General features: G+C 29.3%; 1 protein-coding gene across 1 annotated transcript; it reads right to left on the reverse strand.

Moving 5' to 3' along the window:
• Positions 1–18041: 18041 nt before the first annotated feature.
• LOC111034560 lies at positions 18042–24599 on the reverse strand. The gene is made up of 2 exons (XM_022315838.1): positions 24279–24599; positions 18042–18681 (listed from the first exon to the last, which is right to left on the reverse strand). Exons 1-2 carry the CDS (start codon positions 24427–24429, stop codon positions 18107–18109), a joined length of 726 nt encoding a protein of 241 aa, XP_022171530.1. The 5' UTR covers positions 24430–24599; the 3' UTR covers positions 18042–18106.
• Positions 24600–25257: the final 658 nt, after the last annotated feature.

Here is a 25257-nt window from a genome sequence, read left to right on the forward strand (position 1 = left end):
TAATAGCTACGAAAAATAATCACCATTTTATATATTATTATTCCGTACATATCATTTTTATAATATTGTGGTGGCGATGTGATTTAATACAAAAATATAATAGTTCAATCCTTCGCTTGCTATATTTCATACTATATAATATATATAATAATACAAGAGTATGATGTAAAAAAAAGCATTTCAGTACCCGAACCCGTGTTATAATATTGGTGGTATTTATTATACGGTATTAATTATAATGGTGCCATTTGATATTACTCTGCGCCTGCGATATCTACCTGTAATACGATTTCGTGTGATAGAATACATATTAATCAATTTGTTTAAGTATACAGGCGTTAGTTTTTTTAGAGTAGGCTAATATATTATATTTAGTGTTGGTGCATGACATTTTCAATTTAAAACAAGTTGATTATTTAAAAAAATATATCTACAAAATAATAAGAATATGAAATATATTGTGTGAAAATTAAAATTTACTAAATAACTACGCAGTTTCAATAATATTGGTTTACATAATATTATAAAATGTATTAATAATCAATTTATATTCAAAATGGTATTTAATTTATAATAGTTATAAATGGAATTCAAAGTAGCCTCAAGTATTTAATTTGGATTTCAATTGAAGTGTATTATATTATTATTAATCGTTTAAAAGTTTAGACTACCTACGCTCTTATATCGTAGTGTTACAACATTTTTAGTTTAAAAAGAGTGGATTGCATTTTATTTTATAAAAAAATGTTTTTGATGGACTGACTTGAAATGTCAATTTTGAAGTGTAATTACTAATTAGTAATGACATATTTAGTTATTGCAATACGACATTAGGTAGGTACCGTACCTACAACTATTTTTATGCATTTAAAATGTAATTTTTGTTCATAATTAAATTAAATTATATTTCATCAAAAATGTTTAAGCTATACAAAAATCAACATAACTATATAACGCATAAATAACTATTTGCATTATTTTTTCTTATTGTTTTACAATTTAATAACTTATCTCCGATAATACTTCGATAATGATAGAAATTAGTTTAATTGTCGGATATAAATATAAGTTATCCGCATACAATTATTATTAGCTATAAGTTTATTATATTATTGTAGGTGTATAAATACAAATTACAGCTATTTGGATTATGTAAAACAATTAAAATCATTTTTAATAGTGATTTGTTCTATGTCTGTATATAATATGTAAGTATATGGATAACACTCAGAATAAATAACGAAAATTGTATTAACGTGTTTGAAAACTTTGAACACTATAGTTTAAACCATAAGTTCAGTTGACGTAAAACACCCCCAACTACTCAAGCATATTTTAATATTATAAATATCTAATAATATAAATGCTGTACCACAAAACGCGATTCCTGCTGATGCCCGACCGTGGCAGTTTGATGTACCTAGGTACCTATAATAAAATCGGTGATTAAAAAACTCCGATTCTATACTAAATAGTAAGTAGAATATAATTATGAAATAGGTTTTTTTTCTTTTCTCTCGGTCCAACGCACAATAATATTATGGTTTTGTTATCTTGCTCAGCCAAATACGCAGGCACCTTTAGCGAATTCGCAGACTTAGAAATGTCCAATCCTGAATAATATATTGTTATATACTTATATATTATTATTATTGACCAATGATCAAAGGGTGATGTTCATTATCATGTAACTGCTGTAACTCAATACCATGTTACTCACGAGGATCGTCGATTGAAATCCGCAGAACAGCTGGCATGACATTCCGTACAGCCTTGTCTCTTGTCCAATCGATATAATATACATATAGAGATTACTGTATTAGGCACCTACAATATATATTAGGCATATTATGCGTACGCGATACGCCAATGTCCGAGAAATCTACAGACTTACAAATTGGTTACCTATACGTTTCTATGAAAGAATCATAATAATTTATACCTACCTAAGTATTTATCCCTAGAATGCAGAAAAATATATTATACTATTATGTATGAACTATATGAACGTTAAAAATTATGAAATGTATACGTTTTTAAAATATACATAAAAGAAAATTATCTTAATTTAGGTATGTATGACGCATTGGGGTTATAACACTTTATAAGTAATAATTAATAAATGGGATGATTTAAAGATAAATAAATAACCCAATTAAATAATATTTAGTAGCAAGTAATAAGCATTTGATTACATAGGAATAGATTATGATTTTTGATAGTTTTATCTCAGAGAAAAGTTTCCAAATTAGTTTTAAAAGACTCATAATTAGCCTTTTTTAGAAACTCGGGACAATATGGGTAATGAGAACTGGCGAGTAAGAGGCAAGAATAGGCTCCTAAAAATATACCCAAAATTACACTGTTTATAATGATTGATCATTCCAACATCTCTCGAGGGAAATATAGTATAATTTTACTCGATGATGGAACTACTCTCTCACAAGCTCGAGCTCATAGTTTGTACATCATTTGGCAGTTTCCCTTAATCCTTAATACTTTAATAGGTATATTACTAATAGTATATTATGCACAACTATGAAATTTGAATGATATTGCACATTATGAAACTAAGAAGATACCAATTGATTGCCCTTAAGAAAAATGTAGGTACCTACCTATAGTAAGACAATAAAAATGATTGACTGAACATTATTTATTTTTGCAATGTTGAATATTTTCTTTGTAGGTAAATATATTTTTGGAACTATCAATATGACGGACCAACCAGTCAGTATAGGACTTACTTTTTTAGTATATTGTGATCAAAAAAGTTTGGCCACCCTTGGTAAAGGTGATACCTTAATTTTTTCAATTTAATCATATCTCCAAATGGCTTGCTCGATAGTCAAGTATACAAAAATCTATACACAACAGGTAAGGAATAATGGCATATTATATAAGTTAAGTGTAATCCATTTTTGAATACTTGAATACTTGAAAATATATGCATTTTTGACTGAATTACTTATTGAATTAAATTACAATTTACATTTTAATATATTTAATACCAAAACGTAAACTAAATTTAAGTGATAAAAAAATACTCCCAAATTCTTATACAAGTGTAAGTACTATGGATGAAGCGATAATTATAATAATGTATTTAGTATTTACATAATATACATTATAATATTATATGTATACTGTATATGCATACGTACGACATAAAATAACTTTACTAAGTTTGTGTAAGCTAACTAATATTTAATTTATAATATAATAGAATGCAGGTAGTTCATTTATAGACACAAGTGATCATCCTAAACAATGGTTATAACTTATGTCTTAGAAGTTACAAGGAATTGAAACTGTTGTAGTTTATAAACTAGATCCTAAGAGGCAACATATTATAATGTATTCCTTATTAAATCTGAAATCCCATCAAACCAATAAGAACAATGTATAGATCGTTATTAATTGCATGGAATTTATAAATTAAGTAAAAACAGAATATCGAAAAATGAATACATTTGAACATTTTCATTTCGAAATAATGCGTTGTTTGCTGATAAAACAAATTAATCTGTAAATAAATATGATGGAAAAGTGTTAACTAAAACCATTTTAAAAATAAAACAACTAGAACCATTAAAAGTAAAAACAATAAAATATTTATTACGAAAAATAAATTTCTTATTCTTTAAAAATTGAAAAATAAACGGAATTTATACTATTCTAAGAATAGGAAATGTATCTGCCTATTGTCAATATCAAACATATTTCACCCATAATAATGTGAACGAATCACAATATTTTTACTGTATACAATTTATACGTCTATAATAGCCTTATAATTATCATTAAAATGGTATAATATAGGCCCATGTTTTTATTATTAATATATTTTTTCATTTATTTTCTGCAATATTATTAGGTATAGGTACTACATTATTTCATTTTAATAACCAACAGTTATATAAAACTAATTTCATAGGTAACCATTGAATCTTTATTTTATTTCAGTATTGATGTAATGAACTGAGTGATAATTTAGTTAAATTCTTTGTGGTGAATTGAAAGTATGGTAATTGGAAAATAAACGAATTAAATATTTAAATATTATGTCTGTGGTCCGTAATTTGTTAAAAAAATAAATCATATTTGTTTTAGTTCTAAATCCCATTTTTAATTTTCATCCGCTGTGTTATGAAATGTGAATATCAGCACGAACCTTTTAAACTCATACGAGAATGATTCAAATTCTACTATAACCTTTTGGCCATATATTTTCATGAAAATATGACAACTGTCCATTACTATTTACAAAACCCACGGGTTTTAATAAATATTATGTAAACTCCTTTTTAACAATTGTTTTCATTAATATTATTGATTCACAATACCTACATAAAAAACCCTACTGAAATAAATCTTAAAAATGTAAATAAATATTTTAATAATAAACCCAAACACACTGAAATTATTAATTCCAGAAGGTAAATAAAATATTATCTAATTAGATATTTCAAATGAAATACCTCTAAGATACACAATTTCAAGAACACGATAGTATAGGTAACTACACAATAAAATAGTTTAAATTTTATATTGTACATATATTTCATACTTCATAATTTATTTATAACTTAATCTTTGAGGGATTACCAAAAATAGGTCATAATAACCAGGAGACAAACAAATCAAAATTAAGAAGTTATACATTCTCATATTAAAAAAAAGGGGAGTTATCCAACTGCGTCTCATTTCGAACTTTTTACAACTTTCCACTGTTCCGATTGCAAAATCGGGTAAATATTAAAAGTATGTACCAGCGAATGTATCCAGTAATTTGTATTAGGCAGAGGTAAGCATATTTAGCCCGTGAGGCTCGAGGATCCATTTAAACGGGACATTTCAAAATTTAATATTTTTAAAACGCTGAGCAAACTTTTTCAAAAGACATTGATAAATCAACAGTTTAAAAACAAAGGTATATCCGCTTTACAATATCTTAAAATGATTTCACTTAAAGCCTAGATCTAAACCTATCTTGAACAAAATAAATGATAAGTGATTATTGTTTTGTTTTATTAGTATTATTTTTTAATAACTCTATTAATTGTTTGATTGTACCCATAATGTAATAAACAGTGATTTGTAATATTTTGAATTCACAATTTTTGGCTTAATTTATTTCCCCAATCTTTATCGTTATGAGATTGTACAAGCCTTCAGAATACTAAAGAAGATTAGAAGAACAGAATATTTAAATAGTGTAATTCGACGCGTTGACTAGGGCTCAATCAAAAAATAAAAATGGAAAGAAATTTCATTTTTCTGAATTTGGGTACATAAAATTGACGGTCTCTGAAACAATAGACCACGGAAACAAAAATATTATTCATAGATTCTACATTTTATACTTTTATTATTTAATATATATTTCGAATATTAATTAATTATTAGACTTTACTAAAGATTTTTGGAAATGTTTGTATATATCTGTATAACCTCTATTTATTTTGTGTTTGAACTTTGAATCAATTCCTTTGCTACGTCATACATTTTTCACCAACTATCAAACTTTAAGTTACATTATACTAAGTATAATAAACTTGCTTTTTCTTCAATTACACATAAATTGCTTTCGCATGATTATTTTTCTTGAACAACATTACATGAATATACGCAATACACATCATACATACACGAACTACACTTAATTAGTTATATTATATTGAAAATAAATGAAACTTATCATTTATCGTTTGTTATAATATTACGATAAAATAACCCGTGTGTGCATTAAATTAACGGTAATACGATCAATAAATACATTGTTTTTCTTTCTTATTTTACAAAAAAATAAAAGTTATCCTTCTCATTACCCTTGTATGAACATTATGAGTTGTATTATGGACGACATAATAACTAATTAGTATAATTTAATGAATATATAGCTAAATCAATATACTATAACATATTATTATAACATGTTATGTATTATAATATTAGGGTGGTTCTTAATTATAGGCAATGAAAAAAATGTTTAGTTATTTTGATTGAGGACCTCCCCCCTCCCCCCATCAACCATTTTGTGCAATAATATAGGTAACTATTATAGTAGTTTTCGTTAAATTTGTCGATGAAAGCTCACTCCTTTCACGTGCAGCAAAATGTTCAAATTACCGTAATTATATGCATACACCATATTATACTATATGTATAAAATATCTAATTGTGAGCATTAATAATATATTTTTTCCAACAAACATAAAAAATAATAATAGCTTTAGAAATTATAGAACAACTTTTGTTTATTTATTTTTTTGTAAATAAATGATGTCATCATGCATCTACTAATATTTTTGTAAGATTAACAATATAGTTTATTGATACCAATGTACCATGGTAATGAACATTGTAACCATCGAATAGACACCACAGCAGCGATTATAATATTAATGGTACTAAACATAAGGTGTTTGTTGATGTTATACATAAATGAACTCGATATTAAAAGATAATTTATTTCCAATATTACATAATATGTATACGCATTGAATTTGAATTAAGTAAAGTTTAATGATAAAACTCAATTAAAAAAGCATCAAATTAGTAAATAAATTAAGGGACAAGCTTAAATTGATTATGTCCGTAACTGTTAAACATCGATCGAATATTATCGAGACAATGGATTTTCGTTATTTTAAAATTTTTTAATTGGATTTTATTTTGAAAAATAAAAATCCTGTGTAGGTAGCACTCACGCACAGTCGCCTTATGCTAGTAGTTAGACCACGAAAGGCGACCAATTATACACGAGTGTTTGTTGACAAAACATGCACGCAATGAAGTTGTGCACTGGGAGACGTATAAATATTAAATATATTATTCAAACGAATCGACCGTGACCGATATGTTATAGTGACGGTGGTAACAAAAGAAAATTGTTTGAAAAAAGGCCAAAGACGATTATTTATACATTAGCGTTTTTTTTATTTTTTATAACGACGATATGCTAATCATTTCCTGCAGCGGGCCACATGCCCACATGTAGTATAATAATAACAATTGAATCGGCGGCGGTCAAGTACAGTTTTTTCCTTTTTAATTTTCCCTTTCCCTTATTCTTTCCACGCCGTTGTAAATATTATATAACGTAACGGCTTTTACATTTCCTGGATTAACACTGGAAAGTGGAAATAGTGATAATATACAGAGTGAGAAACCGAAATACGTACATATATACAGTATATACTATTTATATATAATACATATCTACGTATAATATACAATATAGTGTGTATTTAATGCTAAAGAGTAAGTGTGATAGTGTGTGTATAAGAGAGAGATGGACAAAATATGCACCGAAAATTGGTCAGTGTGTGTGTGTGTGTGTGTGTGTGTGTGTGTGTGTGTGTGTGTGTGTGTGTGTGTGTGTGTGTGTGTGTGAATGGTATGCATATATATAATTATTATATTTCTATATATTTATACACGTATATTAGAAGGAATATGTAAATTTACCTAGTCGGTTTTCCGCTCTCCGCGTCTGCTGCGACCCAGGAAATTGCTTTCGCAGCAAAGTTACATACTGGGATCAACGTTTTATATTTTTTTTATTTCATCTTAAACGGAACGGATATAGGCTTGTGAGTTTTGGATGGAGCAGATAAAGATTTTACACCCTCGGCGTTGGATATACATATATTTTTGTCCTCAAAAAAAAAAAAAATATAAAAAAATAGGCAACTAAAATCAAATAAGCTCTTTTCTTTGGTTCAACATTACTGTCAAGACTAAAACGATGGCTATTATTGAATGAATAAATATAATTAACTTCATTTGGAAAATTGCAGTATTAATTTGATATGCTGGTAATGTACTTCATCCTGATGAATTGAGTACTTATACTTAAAAGTTATAATTCAAACACGTTTTATGACGAATATCTTATTCGATTCAAATCACTAGAAAAATAAACTACCTAGGTTTAAAGATAGAATTTAAGTTAGTAAAAAATCTTAGTTTGTAGGATCCTTTATGTGTTATTGTCATGTTTAATTATTAATTTCAGTAGATTATTAAAATCATAATTAAAATAAAAATGAATTGTATTGTTTTATTTTAAGTGTGATCGCATATGTTTTAGTAACATTTCGAGTGCTGAGTAAAACAATGTATAATTTCAGATTCCGAGTAAAATATTTTATTAGTATCATACTTTATTATACTATGTTTTTTCGTGACGAAAGGATCAAAAACCATGTTTTCAATCGAACTAAGATTCATTTTTTTAATGTAATTGTAGGCATATTGTTTTTTTTAAGTTTAATATTACAATTCACATCAAATTCACTGTGCTACGATGTGCGAATGGCCCAGAATATCCCTCACCTGATCACTGTATATCTTGTTCATCTATTTTATGTACGAAGAAAATCTTAAGAGGGTAACTACTTCAGTATTAATTTAATAAAGGCAATAATATTGTGATTCGTGAGTTATCATAAGAAAAAGTTTTATTTTTAAAAAAAAACTCAACGATAATAAATATTACTAAATATTACATATTATTAATATTATGTAGGTACGTTCGAATTACATTCAACAGTGATGTAAACAACACAATATAGTCATATGGTATACGAATTATTTATTATTTTAAGATATAAGTAGAATTTTGTATTGAAATTACTTTAAAGGATTCTAAAATCAAACTTTTGACCTTTAACAAATCTATTCCTGGCACTCCATTCTTAATTAAATTTTAATCAAACCATTATTTTTATAATCAAAACTTCATTAGTTCGGATTCTTATTTTTCTTAAAGTTTTTCTATTTTCTTTTATCGGGTATGATTGTATTGGTAAAATACAGAACCGTATATTTTTTTAGTGAGATGAAAGTCGTTTAACATTTACTTTTTTCCCGAGGTGAAGTTTTCTTATTTATTATAACTACATTTTTAGCTTTTTATTTTTATGATAAAATATAAAATATTTTTTAATGCATACAGTTTTTATGATTTTATTTTAATTGGAATCTAATGATTGTTTGTATTGTATATTTTTTGTAGGTATTACAACTAATGGTACAAGTTATGTACTTATGTTTTCAGATAACTTTTATAAAATATGGTCATAAAGATAACAATTACTTAATTAATATGCTCTAGTAATATAAAATTAAATACTATCAGATAGTTTTATTTTTATTCAACTTTGAACCTTGGTTAATGCTTATGAATTTACGTTAATTTGTGGTTAAGTAAATCAACCTTAATTCATGTTATACTCTAAGTTACTGTTGATGATTTCACTAACCCATTATCACTCTAAAGAGATAGTAATTGTTCACATTGTTCAGTAACGTTAATTTAATCATAGATGTGTAAAGTTTATTTAACAGTGTTCATGTAAATTATTTACTGATGTATAGAAGTTTTGAATTAAACAACTTTTAAATATATAGACATTCCAATACGAGTTGAATTGTACTTACCCCATTTAACCTAATCATTTTTATGTTTTTAATTTTTTAATTAAATATCACAATATATTTATTTTATGTGTAAGAGCTGTAGAATTCAGTTCATATTTTTTCACCTGAATTATTTTACATACTATATATGCATCGAAAAATTAACTGTGTGTCGGTGAACTGTGTATAACATCAATTTCGTACAATTTAAAATTTGTCAAATATTTAATAACTAAAACAAATGGCATATAAATATAAAATAATATAATGCTATTGGTTTTTATTATTTGTACAAAATTATCAATAGACCGATTAAATTAAGCATTTTTATTGAACTAGATTAAAATTGAATTTGTCTCAAATGTACGGCCTACTTATTTATATTTGTGCGTACAAATAGTTGATAGGTTAATAATCTTTGTAATTGAAGCCTTTAACCAAATAAAAAAAAATAAAAATAAAAATAGTTGAGATAAAATATTTGGTGCTTACTCAAGACTTGACTTTTATTTACGAGTACGTATGTTGAGCCCGAATATCATTATATGTATATTTATATTGAAACAAATGTGGTCTTTATTGTATGGACTTATATTTATTTCTAATAATCGATATTATTATTGAATTTATCAATGAATTTATTTTTGGTTTAATTTCGTCGAACATTTATAATTGTTTTTAGGTTAGGTTAGGTTGCACATAAACAAATAATCTGGATATTATAACATTTGATTACATTTTAACATATTTTGGTTTCTATATTATGTAAATAATAAATATTCCTTTTCCTTTGATCGAGCAAGTAAACATTATAAATAATTTCAAATACAACACGGTGAAGTTTACATTTCTCTAATTATTTTCATACACCGAACATATACCTTGGAAATAATGAAATAAAATTGTGTGGCAATGGTATAATATAAGACATGAATACGTAATGTGTATCTTACAAGACAAAATTAATTCTATCCATGATGAAGCGAGACACAATTGTACAGACTGATTCTATGCTCCTTGCGTCCTATACTGGTGACTTGGGCGTGCAGCAGGTGTGGTGAACAAGTAGTCACCCTTTTGACGAAAAAAACAAACAAAAATTCAAAACCGCCTACTAAACATGAATATAATTTGTATAGTAAATTCGGCTATTTTATTCGATGAATAGGCCATTAGACGGTCTTTTATTATGGTCGGAGACCCCTCGAGAACTATACCAAACTACCTGCTTATTTTTAACGTCCCTACCTACTCTTTTACTACTTTGTATATTCTCAAGTGATTTTCCACGAAAACGTCTCTTCTTTATATCATCATATAAAATCATATATATACACATTTTTAACATTCCGGTGAACACGTCATGTACATTTGCTACAACGGTTTATAGCAATTTTCCACCATTTCGATGATGGCGCATGTTCAAATGATTTCAGATAATAATAATGTATTTTAACCCTACAATTTAGATTTATATAACTGCTGTTGACTGTCATTAAAATGTACATAGTTTTATGTTCCTAAAGACATATTACTCATCAAAGATCAGACATCGTTATAACTTATAAGTATAATAGCAGTGCAACATTTTGAAAATAGTTTTATATTATGTAGTATATAATACACGAAAAACGTACATATTTAAAAAAAAAAACATATTTCCTAAAATATTAATAATTATTTTTACATTGGTTCTACTTTCCATAGTTATAAATTATAAAATAATAATGTCATTTTTATTTAATATACATAAACGATTTTTAAAGTAAGGACCTATAGAATTGCCATAATAATAAGTAAATATATTACACATTCTATACCTACTTTATTTTTTTTCAAATATTAAAAAAATACAAAATGTTCTAGATTTTAAATGTTGACGAAAAATACATTTATTATAAATTTATAAAATCTCATTTTCCTGCTGTTTTCATTTATTTATTTGAATTAGGTATACGTGATATGTTAGTATAATATTATACTATTAATATAAAGACTATTTTTTTTTTTCAATTAGTTGAATACTTGAAACCTTTTCAAATTTATATTCGATGCTATATTATACTATGGTTGATTGTATTCTAAACTAACTGTATTGTAGACATAAAATGCTCAAAACAATTAAAAATCACCCAAATGGCCAAACTTACCTCATTAACAAATTAATAATACCAAACCTATGAAATATACTTAAACATTTGATAAAATCATATTTATAGACAAATCGACAAAGTTTTGAAAGTTCTTAGATTTATCATAAGTGACAAGAAGAGATAGACATATTGACAAGAGACCCATTTCCCCTTTTTGGGAGCTCTAGGGACTACTTCAAATGATCGAAATTTACAACAACATTTATTTCAAATGTTTATGTTTATCTCTTTTGTTTTCTCCCCATTTCTGCTATTCGTTTCCAGTGTCCTCAAAATATATTTAGTTCAATTCCTTTTTATCCATTATGAGACTTATATGTACTTACACTTCATATGAAAATATACTTCGAGATTACATGCTCGTAAACACGAAAATACAATTCCCTGCTCGTACTCTTTATTGCATTATATTCTCATTTATTTCTGCCATTCAATGGTTTTGAAGAGATTTCATGTGATGAGTCTTAAAATGATCAAATATGTCTTGTCTTTTTATTGCTTAACAAAAACAGTAAAATTAAAGTATTACCTATTGTAATAATATTTTCAACCATTGAAGATAGTCATTTTAAGCAATTGTTGCAATAATAATACAAGTAATACTAATTTGCCTTAAAATAACCCTGAAAAAACCACGGAAAAAATAACACTACAATAAAAATAATGGGGTTATTTTTTCCAGGGTTATTTCTTCGTGGTACCAGTAATACTATAGAATACGAACACACAATAACACATTTTTCATAAATATTCAAGAGATAATGATTAACTGTTATATTATAATAAACAGTTCCTCTTCAGCTTTAATACTAATAATATTAATAATTAAATTAAAAATTAAAAATTTTAATTATTAGTAATTTGTTACTATAGTTATATGTACTTATTGGTGGTGCTATTAGAGTAACATTTACTGTTTATAAAACAATTTAAAATGAATTTATACATCAATATCTATTGGTCTATTCATTACGTGTGTTTGTTATTAAAAAATCGGAAAATCCATGTGCATGACACCCTACTTAAAATGTCGTTAATCGATAGACCGTTGCTTCCTATTTTTTCTAGGCTCATTAATTTTATACAAGCTTGTTAGTATATAAATTGTTCCAATTAATATAATAAACGAAAATAAATACACATGAATCGATATTACACAGGATGTAAAACATCGTCGAACAAAATTGTATAATGATCGAATATGTATTATGTATATATATATTTCCGTAACATTTTAAGATGTTATTTCATGTATAATTATCGTGCTATGTGCTATAACATGTACCTACCAACAGTATATACTATAATGTATAATATTAAAATGGGGTTCTTTGAACGCAAAGTTTTTCAGTGAATAAATTAAGTACCTACCAACGCGGCTACGCTTCGCAAATATTTAGAGTCTTGCGTGTACCGCATTGGTTTGATATATCCATCATCTCGAATTCCCAAGAGACACCCTGTATATTATATATAGTTTACTATATCTACTATGTTTGTGTAGAATCAGTGGAACAAATTTCGAATGTGCCTTGGCGTCTCGCACGGATAAACTCGACTTGCTCACAAGTAAACAAATTTAATTGGTTATCAAAACTCTGGACGAAAATAACTAAATAGCTGACCGTGAAAAAGAAACCACTTCGACAACGTGTGACACATAATAATAATAATATTATACACTGTCGACTGTCGAGTGGTGCTGGTAGCAGACACCACGTGAAAGAGCGTATCATTGGCCGTGTATGATAAACGAACTCGGTATTTTATACGACTCCCTGAACCCGAACAATCGCCCTTTTATTTATTATTATTATTATTATTATTATTATTATTTTTGTTCTTTAGCTGCGGAAGTGACTAAGGCTAAGGAGAATTACTTACGCTTGTTCTGGTTCGGATCACTTCCCATGGACAAAGAACGATGCAACAATTATTACGATAATTATACACCTCTTCATTAATATAATAATAATAATAATAATAATAACAACAATAATAATAACGGATTTGAGCAAAACACTAAGACCGGGCGACTATTATACCTATGTTGCTATTCTCCCATGAACTGTACATAGGTACCTACATATATGAATGTTTTAAAGCACACACGAAGAAAAGATGTTGAAGTTGGAAAAACCAAAACGCTATTGTGGCATTTTCTATTGTCTGCAACCTGCAGCCGGCGGAAATATTTATGTCGTAAAGTGATGTCGCCAATTTGATACGAATTTGATTCATAAACTCATATTATGTAAGTACTAAATAGTAATAGAAAAACATATATAAAGTTTGTAGGTAAGGTACTATAATAATATTAAAGTATACCAGCTGACTTGCGGGAAGACGTTGTATTGCTCTTAAAGTCTTCAATGTGTGAACCAATACCAACGGGAACCCGGAACATCAACCGAACTTAATATTGTTTCGATAACATATTTGGGGTCTCCGGGATTACCGATAATAATAAGCGTAGAAGCATTTAAAAAATATTTACCTATACCTACAATATAATATAATATTACAATTTTATTAAATAAATGATCTATGTATAATATATAGATACAGGTAAGTGGGTAGTTTTAAGAATTCATTTTTAAGGTACTCTATAAAAAAACAATTCAGTACATTAGTTTATCGTTTTAACAATGACAAGAATGGTGACCATATTATGTAAGTACCTAAAACATTCTTTGTTTGGTATCACATTTAAATGATTTAATTGATTTTTTTTGCAATATACTTTTTTGAATTCAAATTGGGTTTGCGGATATTTTTAAATAATATTTTTCTGATTTTTTAACAGATTACTGGTAGGTAATAAAAAAGTTAAAATTAAATTTTTTAATAATTTAAGTTAAAAATATAATTGGATTGTTGTACCCCTAAGATGTTTAGTGGATGAGTATATGATTTTATGAATCAATATTATGTTTAGTAATAACTGTATAATACAAAATTTGGTTTTTGATGATACAATAGTTTATCCTAATTATTATATACCATTAAAATTACCCTGTTTTAGTAATAATCCTACAAAAAATGAATGAATAAACAAATAAACAAACAGTTGAAAATATATTGTCATTGCTTTCGACCTAAAAGTAAGTGATAAATAATAACATTAAGGCATTATACGGATTACGTTTAATAATAATATGTAAACAGTAAGGTTAGGTTAGTACATTACAGGTCATCATTGTGTTATGCTCGTTCATTCGTATAGCTATAAATAATGATGCTATTATATATTTTTTTTATTATTTGAACTTTGTTTGACAGTTCAAATATTTGATTAAAAAAATAATAATGTTTTGTTTAAGGCGAGCAATACGAAATATTATTATTATCGTATTGGATCGTTTAGCATTTCGTATCGCATCTAAAGAAAATATTTTTAATCTTGTATTCGTGCCATGCTGCGTTTTTATATAATATAGTATTATGATATTATGTACCGACACTTTATACGTCTAAATACGTAATTACCTTTAGCTGCTTCTAATCTGAACGGCTCTGAATTTCTAGAAACAGCACCCCGGCCGGTTGCACTTCGTTCGCAGCCAATCGTCTTGAACGCTAGACGTGTAGAAATCGCATTACCTAAAGTAAATAATTATCGCAGGTACCTATCGAACTCGCAGAGCAGTAGCTACAACACAAATGCCTATAATAATAATATATGGTTTATGTACGACTATATATATAGCTAGTATATACGCCGACGTCGCGAGGCTAATCTACTCTCGCCGCGTAAAAGCTTCACACACCGCGAAGGTCCGTAATTAGATAGTACTTACGACATTGGAAAGGGGCCGGACCCTTGTGATTTATACGAAATTGGTTTTTGTTTATTTTGTATTATATTATTATGTAATACACCGACGGACGCGGAGACCGGAGTTAATCAAAAGACGGGCACGTCGATGGACCCGGCCCCGAAACCGTTTTCCACTCGGCAAATAAGTACTCGTACGACATAAATACGTAATATGTCGCCGAGGAGAGGACGTGCCGCAGCAGTTTTACGGGTCTCGGGAGACAATCGCCGATAACAAAAGCCCGTTTGCCGGAGCTCATCGTCGGGGCGACCAAACAGCTGCAGATCGAACCTCCGATATAGAGCCACGCTGTACATATTATAATAATAATACGATGTCTATGTGTAATTGGTTGCCGGTCGGATGCGCACTTGGAGCCCCGCCCGATAAGAATGCGAGTGTCAAGGGCGCATTTCGCAGAGAGCGAGAGAGAAAAAAAAAAGGCCATCGAAAAATACCCCGGCAGCAAATCCCCCCGCGATGGGTTTTCCATTTTAATGTACCGTTAACGACGCAGCATTTTAGTCGCGCTGAGCCCGACGACATCGATAGTAAAAAAGGAAAAACAGTTATAATAAAAAATAATAATAATAATAATAAAGATTTTATTGAACGTCACTAAAATTTCAGTCGCTGGTCGTTAAAACTTTGCATGCCATTCAACCGTGGAGATGAAAACATGTCTGATAATATTAAATCATCCAAACATTTACGACTAAACGCCGTTGTCTTTAATATAAACAATGGACAAATACGATGCGCAAAATTCCAAACTATTATAATGTACTGGCTATGATTAAAGGGAGGAGGGCAGCTCGAGGCCCTAGTATGTAAAGAGCTCCAATCATCGTTAGCAGAAACATTTTATTAAGTACCTAGTAATTTATACTTATACTTTTTATAGTGAAAAATATTACTTTTTTTAATAAACAAGTGAAAAAAAATATAATACTACACATATTACATTCGTGTGAAAATACTAAATAGTAGGTACTTATAGGTTACCAGTAGTCAGTATATAGTATATACCATTTACCGTGTCGTTACCCGACTTTATTTTCATGGCTATTGTTTGTTTTTAAATAATTCAGTTGTTTAACAATACGAATAAATGTAGACCTAGGTAGTTTTTTAGTATGGTTAACATACTTTATATTTATGTCAATTTTAACTTTTTTTAAAGGTAATAGGTGATAATAATATTTATTTATTTAGCAATAGTAAAGTTTACTGTAGGTAGATTCAACATTTAACTTTTAAATGTCATTATTTTATTGAAAATTGGTTAAGAAAAATTGATTTGAAAATGATTTAGGTAGTATTAATAGAATTATATAAAAAAAATGTTATATTTTTTTCCATGTAATATTTTAAGTTACAGACAAGAATAGGTAATAACAAAATGTTCTGACGACTGACTAGGTAATAAATTATATTGTTGAAAAAAGCAACATTTTAGTACTACTTCTACTTAAACTATTCTCTTTCAGACTCACTACTCGCAACATAGATAAAACGATTTATAATAAATACTATAAGCATTTGTATTTTTTATTCTAATTGGTATTTATAATCATATAAAACCGTTTCTTATGATTTTTAATTAAATTATTGTAAAATCGCATATTATAAAAATTATTTTTTTATTTTTAGAATAATTTTGAGTTTAACATATAGTTTTCATATTTTACGATTACCTATTTAACTTTAAAATAAAAATAAATATTTAAAATGTAAATAAATTTTAAATTCTTTTGAGACAATATTTAGTCACGTCGTTATGTCATACCCTCCAAAATATTATTCCCCATATTTTTTTTTAATATGTCATTTTACTCAAAGATTACTCAAGAACATAAAAAAAAATTATTTTGTATAAATGCATGGAGGTCAAAGGGAGAAAACAGACAGTGTGCTGACATCCTCTAACAATGAGTCATGTTTACAAAGTATACGCCAATGCATCCAATATTATGATATTCGAACAGGAATAAGAACAAGTCTGTATTTTTTGTTCTATTGATCCACAACCAATTATCTGCCCTTAGACTCCCAGAGATCTTAATCCTGGTTCCATAATACATAGGTATATGCTGAAATAGGTAGTAATCATATACAAGTGTAAAAATATATCTGACAAATGAAAACAATAACTTTGTGTAGTAACTTTTGTTTAAATTTTTAATTCCATGGTAAAATTACTAATAATAATGATAATTATACAATTATTTTTTTTTAATTTCATTACAGCAAAATTCAAAATATATTACATTAGATCTTTATACTACATTCAGGACATACATTTATACATGTAAAAAATAAACAATAAACATCATATTATAAATTATATTTAACATTATAACCGATAGGTATATTAAGGAACTAGCACGGTCATTATACTCATTTATTATTAGCAGTAGCACGTTTTTGTCGACAAAAAGGTGTTCCACTTTATGATTTTAGTGCTTATATACCTACTTACCTCTCGGTTTTATTATTGTCAATATATACTAGAATCAAACGATTGCCGTTCTTAAAATATTTAAATAAAATAAACAGAAACCATCACATACTTAAATTATGGTCCAAATGTATTACAAAACAACAAAAAAATAAAAGAAATAGAAAAAGAAAAATATTATATATATGTATAATTTTTATTTATTATAAAATATAGGTACTAAATGAATTTCAACAAATTTTTTACACGTTTATCGGACGCTTCCTGGGATGGCACTCATCTTCGGCAATTCCTTTTCTTTTTTCAGTCTTGGTAGATGATTTTTGAGTGGTACCCATTTGTTCAGCGGGTGAATTGTCGGCTATACTCAGATCCGGGTAAGCTATGTTGAGCAACGAAGTTTCGATGGCTATCCGAGCTGTGAGTTTCTTATCCATCGGAAGTGTAGATAACATGGGTAAAAGACTCAATAAAAAATGTTTGTCGTCAGAAATATTTTCGTCTTGATTCGAATACTCTGATTTTATTTCGACTGAATTTTGATTGTCATACTCAATGTTAAGACAGTTCAAGGGGTTTGTTTCATCCGATAGTTCTTCTTTCAATTCCACTTCTGGATATATGTTTTGATACTGTAAATCCGTCAAGTATACTGAATTTGTGACGGTGTGTGAGATCTGATCTTTGATGAACATCATAGAATGGAAATATGGCCATCTAGACATTTCTTGATCACTTTCCATGCTAGTCATACATCTTTTGTACTCTTTACGAAAATGGTCTTTTAAGTTTTTCCATTTTCCTCGAGCAGCTTTACCTAAAATAATTACAATATTAAAATAAGCTACAGTTTATTTCTTTATAGTAAAATCAACTTGTTTATATAGATAGGTATAAATAGATAAATAATAGTAATAATAATAATAATAATAATAATAATAATGATAGTTAAATTCAAATAAACAAAACAATCAATTTAAATTAAATTAAACTATTCAATAGTTTTCATTTTTTTTTCAGCCCTAGAGAAGGTCATTAAATTGTTGTTGACTCAATAGTGAGGTATAGTATTAAACTATTAAATCACAGCTATTTAAACTTAGTAAGCATCACTAGGGAAATGTAACAATAGACAGAATGATTATATAGATGTACTTAGATGTTCGTAATATCATATTTAAGTGATTTGATTGATTTTTTATAAATGTATCTTGATGTCGTTTTTTTTTAATAAATCTGGTATAAGTACGTATACGTGCACACCTAGTACATATATGTAATTAGCCAATTAAGTTACATTATAACAAGAACAAATTTTATATTAGGTATAATTTATAACACATAGATATTCATACATTTTTTTAGTCACAAATACCGAACGTTTTACCTTTTGGAGTAGAACTACAGATACTTGTTAGCAATCACTTATCAATATTTATTAATGGTTTGTAATTATTTTAAAATTAAAATTTTTAACTATCCAGACCAAAACGACATTTGCGATTACGTCAAATAATTTGAATTTAATATACATAGCTATTAATAAAGACTTATTAAAGTTAATTATTCATTATTATTGTGAATTCGTAGCAAATTAATTTTTACTTGTTGTAATACATCATTTACTTAATACAAAGCTCAAATCATTCATACATTATATATTTTGTAGACATATAGTAAGTTACCTACCAATGTATGATTTGGTTAAGTTATTTTCCATTTTTAAATTTTGTAATTAATTATATTTTTAGCATTCCACAGTTTTTTTTTTTTTAGATTTTGTACTTATCGAGGTGTTTATAAAATACTTTGTACTTGCCATGTAAGTGTACTGAACAATAATTTATGATACAATTAAAGTCGGATAAAGTAATCAAGAATTATTTCACTTTACAATATAACATTATACAAGTAGATTTATTTGTAAATAATACTATTATAAATATTACTAATTAAATACTAGTATTTATAGATAATCAACGATAATACCAAACAAATGATTTACTGTACAAATTCATAATTTATATTTTATTCAGTGAAAAATATTTTAATTGTTGATTTAAGTTATTTTAACTAGTATTTAATATATTATCGACATATTTTAGACAAACAAGTATAATTGTTTAAAATATGAGACATATAAAATACTGCAAGAGATATATGTTTTTAAATTTAGTTTTATGTCCGAAGGCAGTTTTTCTAGTTCACAAACAATGTTCTGATCATTAACTTTGTGAGAGGTCTCTCAGCCTGTTTCTACCATGGTATAAAATTGGATCTGGTCGGTACTTTTAAGACATCAACATATAAAATGTTCAGTACTTTGTTAGTTTTATAAATGATCGAGAAAAAAAATACAAATTTTTGTTAAAATGTAATACTTTTATTAAAATGATTCTTTGGTAACTTGGGTTGCCAAAAAATTCAGACTGTTTCCGCTCAGAATCGTTTTTTACCTATACAATGATTTATCATTGAATTCTAATTACCACAAATAGGTATGCATTACAAACTGCATTGACCCATTTAGTGACGAGGTATAATCTACACCTATACTGTACACCCGAGAGGTTACGTATTAAACAGCTTTTTATTTTTATTTTAAATACATTATATAGAGTTTTATTGTGCACTCTTCAGTCTCAGCGTATCAGCACCCTAATTACATTAAATATATTTATGTTTAGATAAAACATTTTTTGACCATTCGATCCTAAGGGTTAACATAAATGAAACAGTAATACCCTATTGCTATGCTGTTTTGAACAGTCAAGTGTTATATGACGATTGGAAACTTAACATTAATATACAATAGCTATAATTATAGATGGTTAGAAGTTGGTGGTACCTACTACCTATCTCCACGCACTTCATGATTAAAGTCCTAGATATTAAAGTTGAATAGGAATATTTTTAACGGTTTTATACAAATCATTAAAGCAACGTAATATGGTGAGATTGCGAATAATAGAATACCCAATTAAAAATTTAAAGGAATAAATTCAACTTTTTTTACTCAAAAAGGAACGAGAAAACTCGGTAAAAACATGACTTGAAACTTTTATTTAAACCACATATTTTGCTTAAATTATTTGTATCATAATAATATAATAAATAATAATATTATGCTATTATAACTAAATATATTAGTTTATTCATATTATAATAAAATGGTTAAAAAGTGTATAATCATGTTTACCGAGAAACTTATCAGACGAAGTATAAATTTAATTACGCAAGTAAATTAAATAAAAAGTTTTTACGCTTAAAGGTATACAATTATTTTTACTGAAACAATTTGTATTTAAAATGGTTTAAGTACGTTTATTTATAGCTGCATATTAATACTCTATTTTTTATCAGAAAATAATGTTGAATAACTACAATATTCATAAAAATATTAATGTGCAGTATAATATACCACCCTACTATATCAGCATATAAACCTATCATACGACATTCCTTGATTGTACACATGCATACTTTTTTAACCATAGAGTGAAATCAAACTAAATAAAACATATTTTTGAAAGTATACATAATGATCCCCTACTTAATCATAGTTTGTACGATTTCAATTAGTACTGTAACCTGTAGGAGTGCAGAACTGCAGAATTTTAATTTAATTATTTTAAAAATGTATACAACAATTTTGAAGTGAAACCTTTGTATTTTTTTTAAATACGTGATACCATGTTTAGTTTATACATTTTCAACAGTTCTATGTATCTTTTAAGTTATGAGCTAAATACACACTACCTACACATTGTACCCACAATATAAAATAAAATCTCACATAGGACAGTTGATACAAACAATAATAATATATGTGCAGCGTAAACTGGTGTTTGAAGAATTTAAGTAGATACATTTATATTTTTAAATGCTATTTTCCTAAGGGAAATATCCTTTACATTGGTTTTAAACTTGAATTGAGCAAATATTATTGGTATGTGTTCGTCGTTCGAGCGTATATTATATAATAAAACAAAGGTGGGGAAGTGGGTACAGCTTTTTTGTACATTTGGTGTTGGCGTGAGTCACTCTACTCACTGTAATGGACGTATTAATTTTGAATTTAATGATACATAAAATTATTGCATATATGCGATGAATGATTTTGAGCGAAGACGGTCTGTCCGCCTATACAAACAAGTATATTTAATGATAGGTATTAAAATAATTTATTTTACTATTAGTAGGTATGTAATACAGTTGGTTGAATTAATTTTTCCTGAAAACATTGCATTTGAAAATGTCATGCATTGTGTTTATAAAATATAATGATATACTTCATAAGTTTCAACTAGTAGTAAGTACCCACAAATCATATTTTTAAATTACGACAAAATAACTATTTTTGTTATTCTTCGTTTAAATATCTAATTTTGTCCATATTTGAACTTTAAATATTAGCAACAAAAATTGTGTTTATATATTTTTAGATTTTTTGGTTAAAGTATGAACAACTTATGAGAAACCTTGTTTAACTACAAAATAATTTGAACATGTTCGTGATTTTGATAAATTGTGTCGAACCTTAAATGATTATAACAAATTACCTTTGAAACTTTAATGTCTATAAACAGCTCAAATTGAGTCAAAATATTTTGAAAATGTTACCATACCTATATAAACTAATATAAGTAATAAACAATTGATGAACATCAATTTTTTTATTTATTGCTTTAATAGCAGCTTATGAACCTAGTATTAAATGTTCAAGTCTTTTGGCTGAGTGAAATATTATTTATCGACTTTACCTAATTAAAGAAAAATAGAAAAATTTTCGTGCTTATAAAAGTATGAAAAATATTCATATAAACTAATTTTGTTGAAAACTGATTATGCGTAAAATTTCCAGTTATATCTCAATAGTTTTTATTTTGTTTTTCCTTGGAAACTACGGTGAATTTTCTACTTTAGATCCCCTAATTCAGCAATAAAATTCACTGTCCTACTAAAAAAACGCCGAAGTAGAAAATCGAAGCAATTTGGATGCCCCAAAAGGTGAAGACAGATAGAATATAAAATCAATAAACAATAAAACACATATTGTTGTAAAGTCAATACATCCATCTTTCCGATCAGAATCTAAAATAATATTTTTTTTAAAACTAATCTAACATTGATTGGTTACGTTTGAAAAAAGAAAATGGCAAAGCACCAAAAAAATTATCCAAAATCTATTGTGGTAGTAATTATTATCCTAATAATTATGACGAAAGTAAATCAAGTTTTATTCGACAAATTGCCCATGTCAACACTAGCAGTACTGTGCACTACTGCACAATAACCTATAACCATCATCCATTATGTAGAGGGTTTCCACTATACACGTTCGCTTAAATCCTTCACTGTGACTGGTTGGTTAGGTTAGGTTACCACACGATTAACCACGTTACCGTGTTGTTGGACATAGCTGAACATTTTTCGTGGACATGGTACACAAGTATAATTTATTACGCGGGGAGCTGCGGTTACCGGTATAATATTATACTCTTGGTCCGTTCACAATGTTCGAGAGGTCCACCGACCACCTCCAAAACATATTTTTATTGGTCGGAACCAGTCGGTGAAAACACCGTCGTCGTGATGAGATACCTGCACGCACAATAATATACCATAACCATACGATGGGACAGAGGGCGGGGACGAGCGGCTCGGTAAACGGCCCGAGGAAAAAAATAAAGGCTGTCGTGCGATGTGTAGGTGCAATACCAAACAACAACAACAACAACAACAACAGCAATAACACTATAACGCAAAAACGCCAGTGAAGCCGATGGGTGGTACGCGCCGGGCTGACGGGGGTGCGCGGGCCGAGGAGGAGGAACGGCGCCGCATACCCACGTGCTCTCCGGTCCCGCCACAACGGCCACTCGTCGCCGCCGCCGCGTGCCCGCGTGTAAACGCTGCCTCTTGTAAAACGCGTCGCCGCCGCCGCCGCCGCTGGCGTCTGGTTCGAGCGTCGCGGGACGAAGGACGGGGAGGGAGAATGGCCGGCGGACTAGTGGAAGGTGGGTAGGAGACGACGACGACAACACCGCCGCCGCAACACGCGGGCTTGTGGGCTGTGCGTGCGCGTGTGCGAGTGTGCGAGTCTAGAGCGATTGAAACGCGCAATATTAATGTAATCATCGCCACAGCACAGCAAAAATATCACATTATTATTATTATTATTATTCAAATCACAATGTGGAATATAACACTAGACTACTGAATTAGTGAATTACACGAATAATTATTTCGTAGTAAATTACGACACGAACGACTATATTAAGGCGAACCACAGAATCAATAATAATTTACACACACGAAACAGTGTGATATTGTTATTACAATACCTAACCTATTGAGTATGTAGGTACAATGACACGACATTAAAATTAATTATTTAAAGTTGAATTTTACCCGTGATGCCGAGCAAAGCGGCCACGGACTCCCAGTGATGGTCCAGCACGGACCTGTTGTGGTGTTGCGGGTGTTGCCGGTCCCAGACCTCGGGCCTCCGGTGCACTTCGGCTATCAGGCGGCTGACTTCCAGCGAACTCTTGCCGGACATGGTCACCTGGACACCTACGCGCTGGGGTAGTGCGAATCCTCCCGCAACACTCGTCGTTATCGAATAGGTTTGCGTTTCGTACAAGTTCTCAAAATGATGGAGACACCGACGGCACGGGTGTTCGGAACGACGCGGGCCGTGCGTGTTGTTTACGCGCGTTTCATCGGACGTTTACCCGCTCCGCCGCTACACGCGGGCGGCGGCGGCGGCGGCGGCGGCGACGACGACGACGGCCTCGCCGAAAGCCGAATCGACAAACCGGCGGCCGGCAGCCGCGATTGCGGCGGCTGTTGCAGTCGTGCCAACGTGAGCGGACACCGCCGCCTCCGCCCGACGGAATCGCTGCTCCGCTGGGTCGCACCTACTGTTGTACACGCTCGATTGCTCATTATTCGAATACCTCATCACGATTTACGAATCGGTCGGGCAGCAAAATGCGACATGCGTCCGTCAGCCGAGCAGTTCGCGACATGTCTGTCAGTCGTTTTCGACCTCGACTTAGCCTAAGTTAAGGTGTACCTAATAAAATATAACCGTATAGTAGGTGTACATATAATATTATACCTAACTGCTCGTTGCAGAGTTAGTTACGTGCACACGGAGGTCAATGGAGCGGCGGGGAGGTTTAGGGGGTTAGTTGGGGCCACTCTACTTTTTGGATATTGTTGGCCACCCCTCTCCCCCTCAAATTCAGCCAAATGTCATTCGCCTATGCCGAACAAACGATCGCTGTAAGCAAGTCCCCCACAGTCAAATTGTACCTATCTATCACGATGATAATAACAATAACAATAACAACTCGGACGTCCATACAACTCGCGAGGTCAC

The sequence above is a fragment of the Myzus persicae genome, unplaced genomic scaffold (genome assembly GCF_001856785.1).
Source record: "Myzus persicae strain clone G006 unplaced genomic scaffold, MPER_G0061.0, whole genome shotgun sequence".
NCBI classification, from domain to species: Eukaryota; Metazoa; Arthropoda; class Insecta; order Hemiptera; family Aphididae; genus Myzus; species Myzus persicae.

What these genes read in the sequence shown, in the direction of transcription:
- LOC111034560 (XM_022315838.1), bottom strand. Translation starts at nt 24,429, where the DNA reads ATGTCCGGCAAGAGTTCGCTGGAAGTCAGCCGCCTGATAGCCGAAGTG. An exon ending in CGCTTTGCTCGGCATCACGG is followed by an intron (nt 18,682 to 24,278) that starts GTAAAATTCAAC and finishes TAATTATTTTAG; the next exon opens with GTAAAGCTGCTCGAGGAAAA.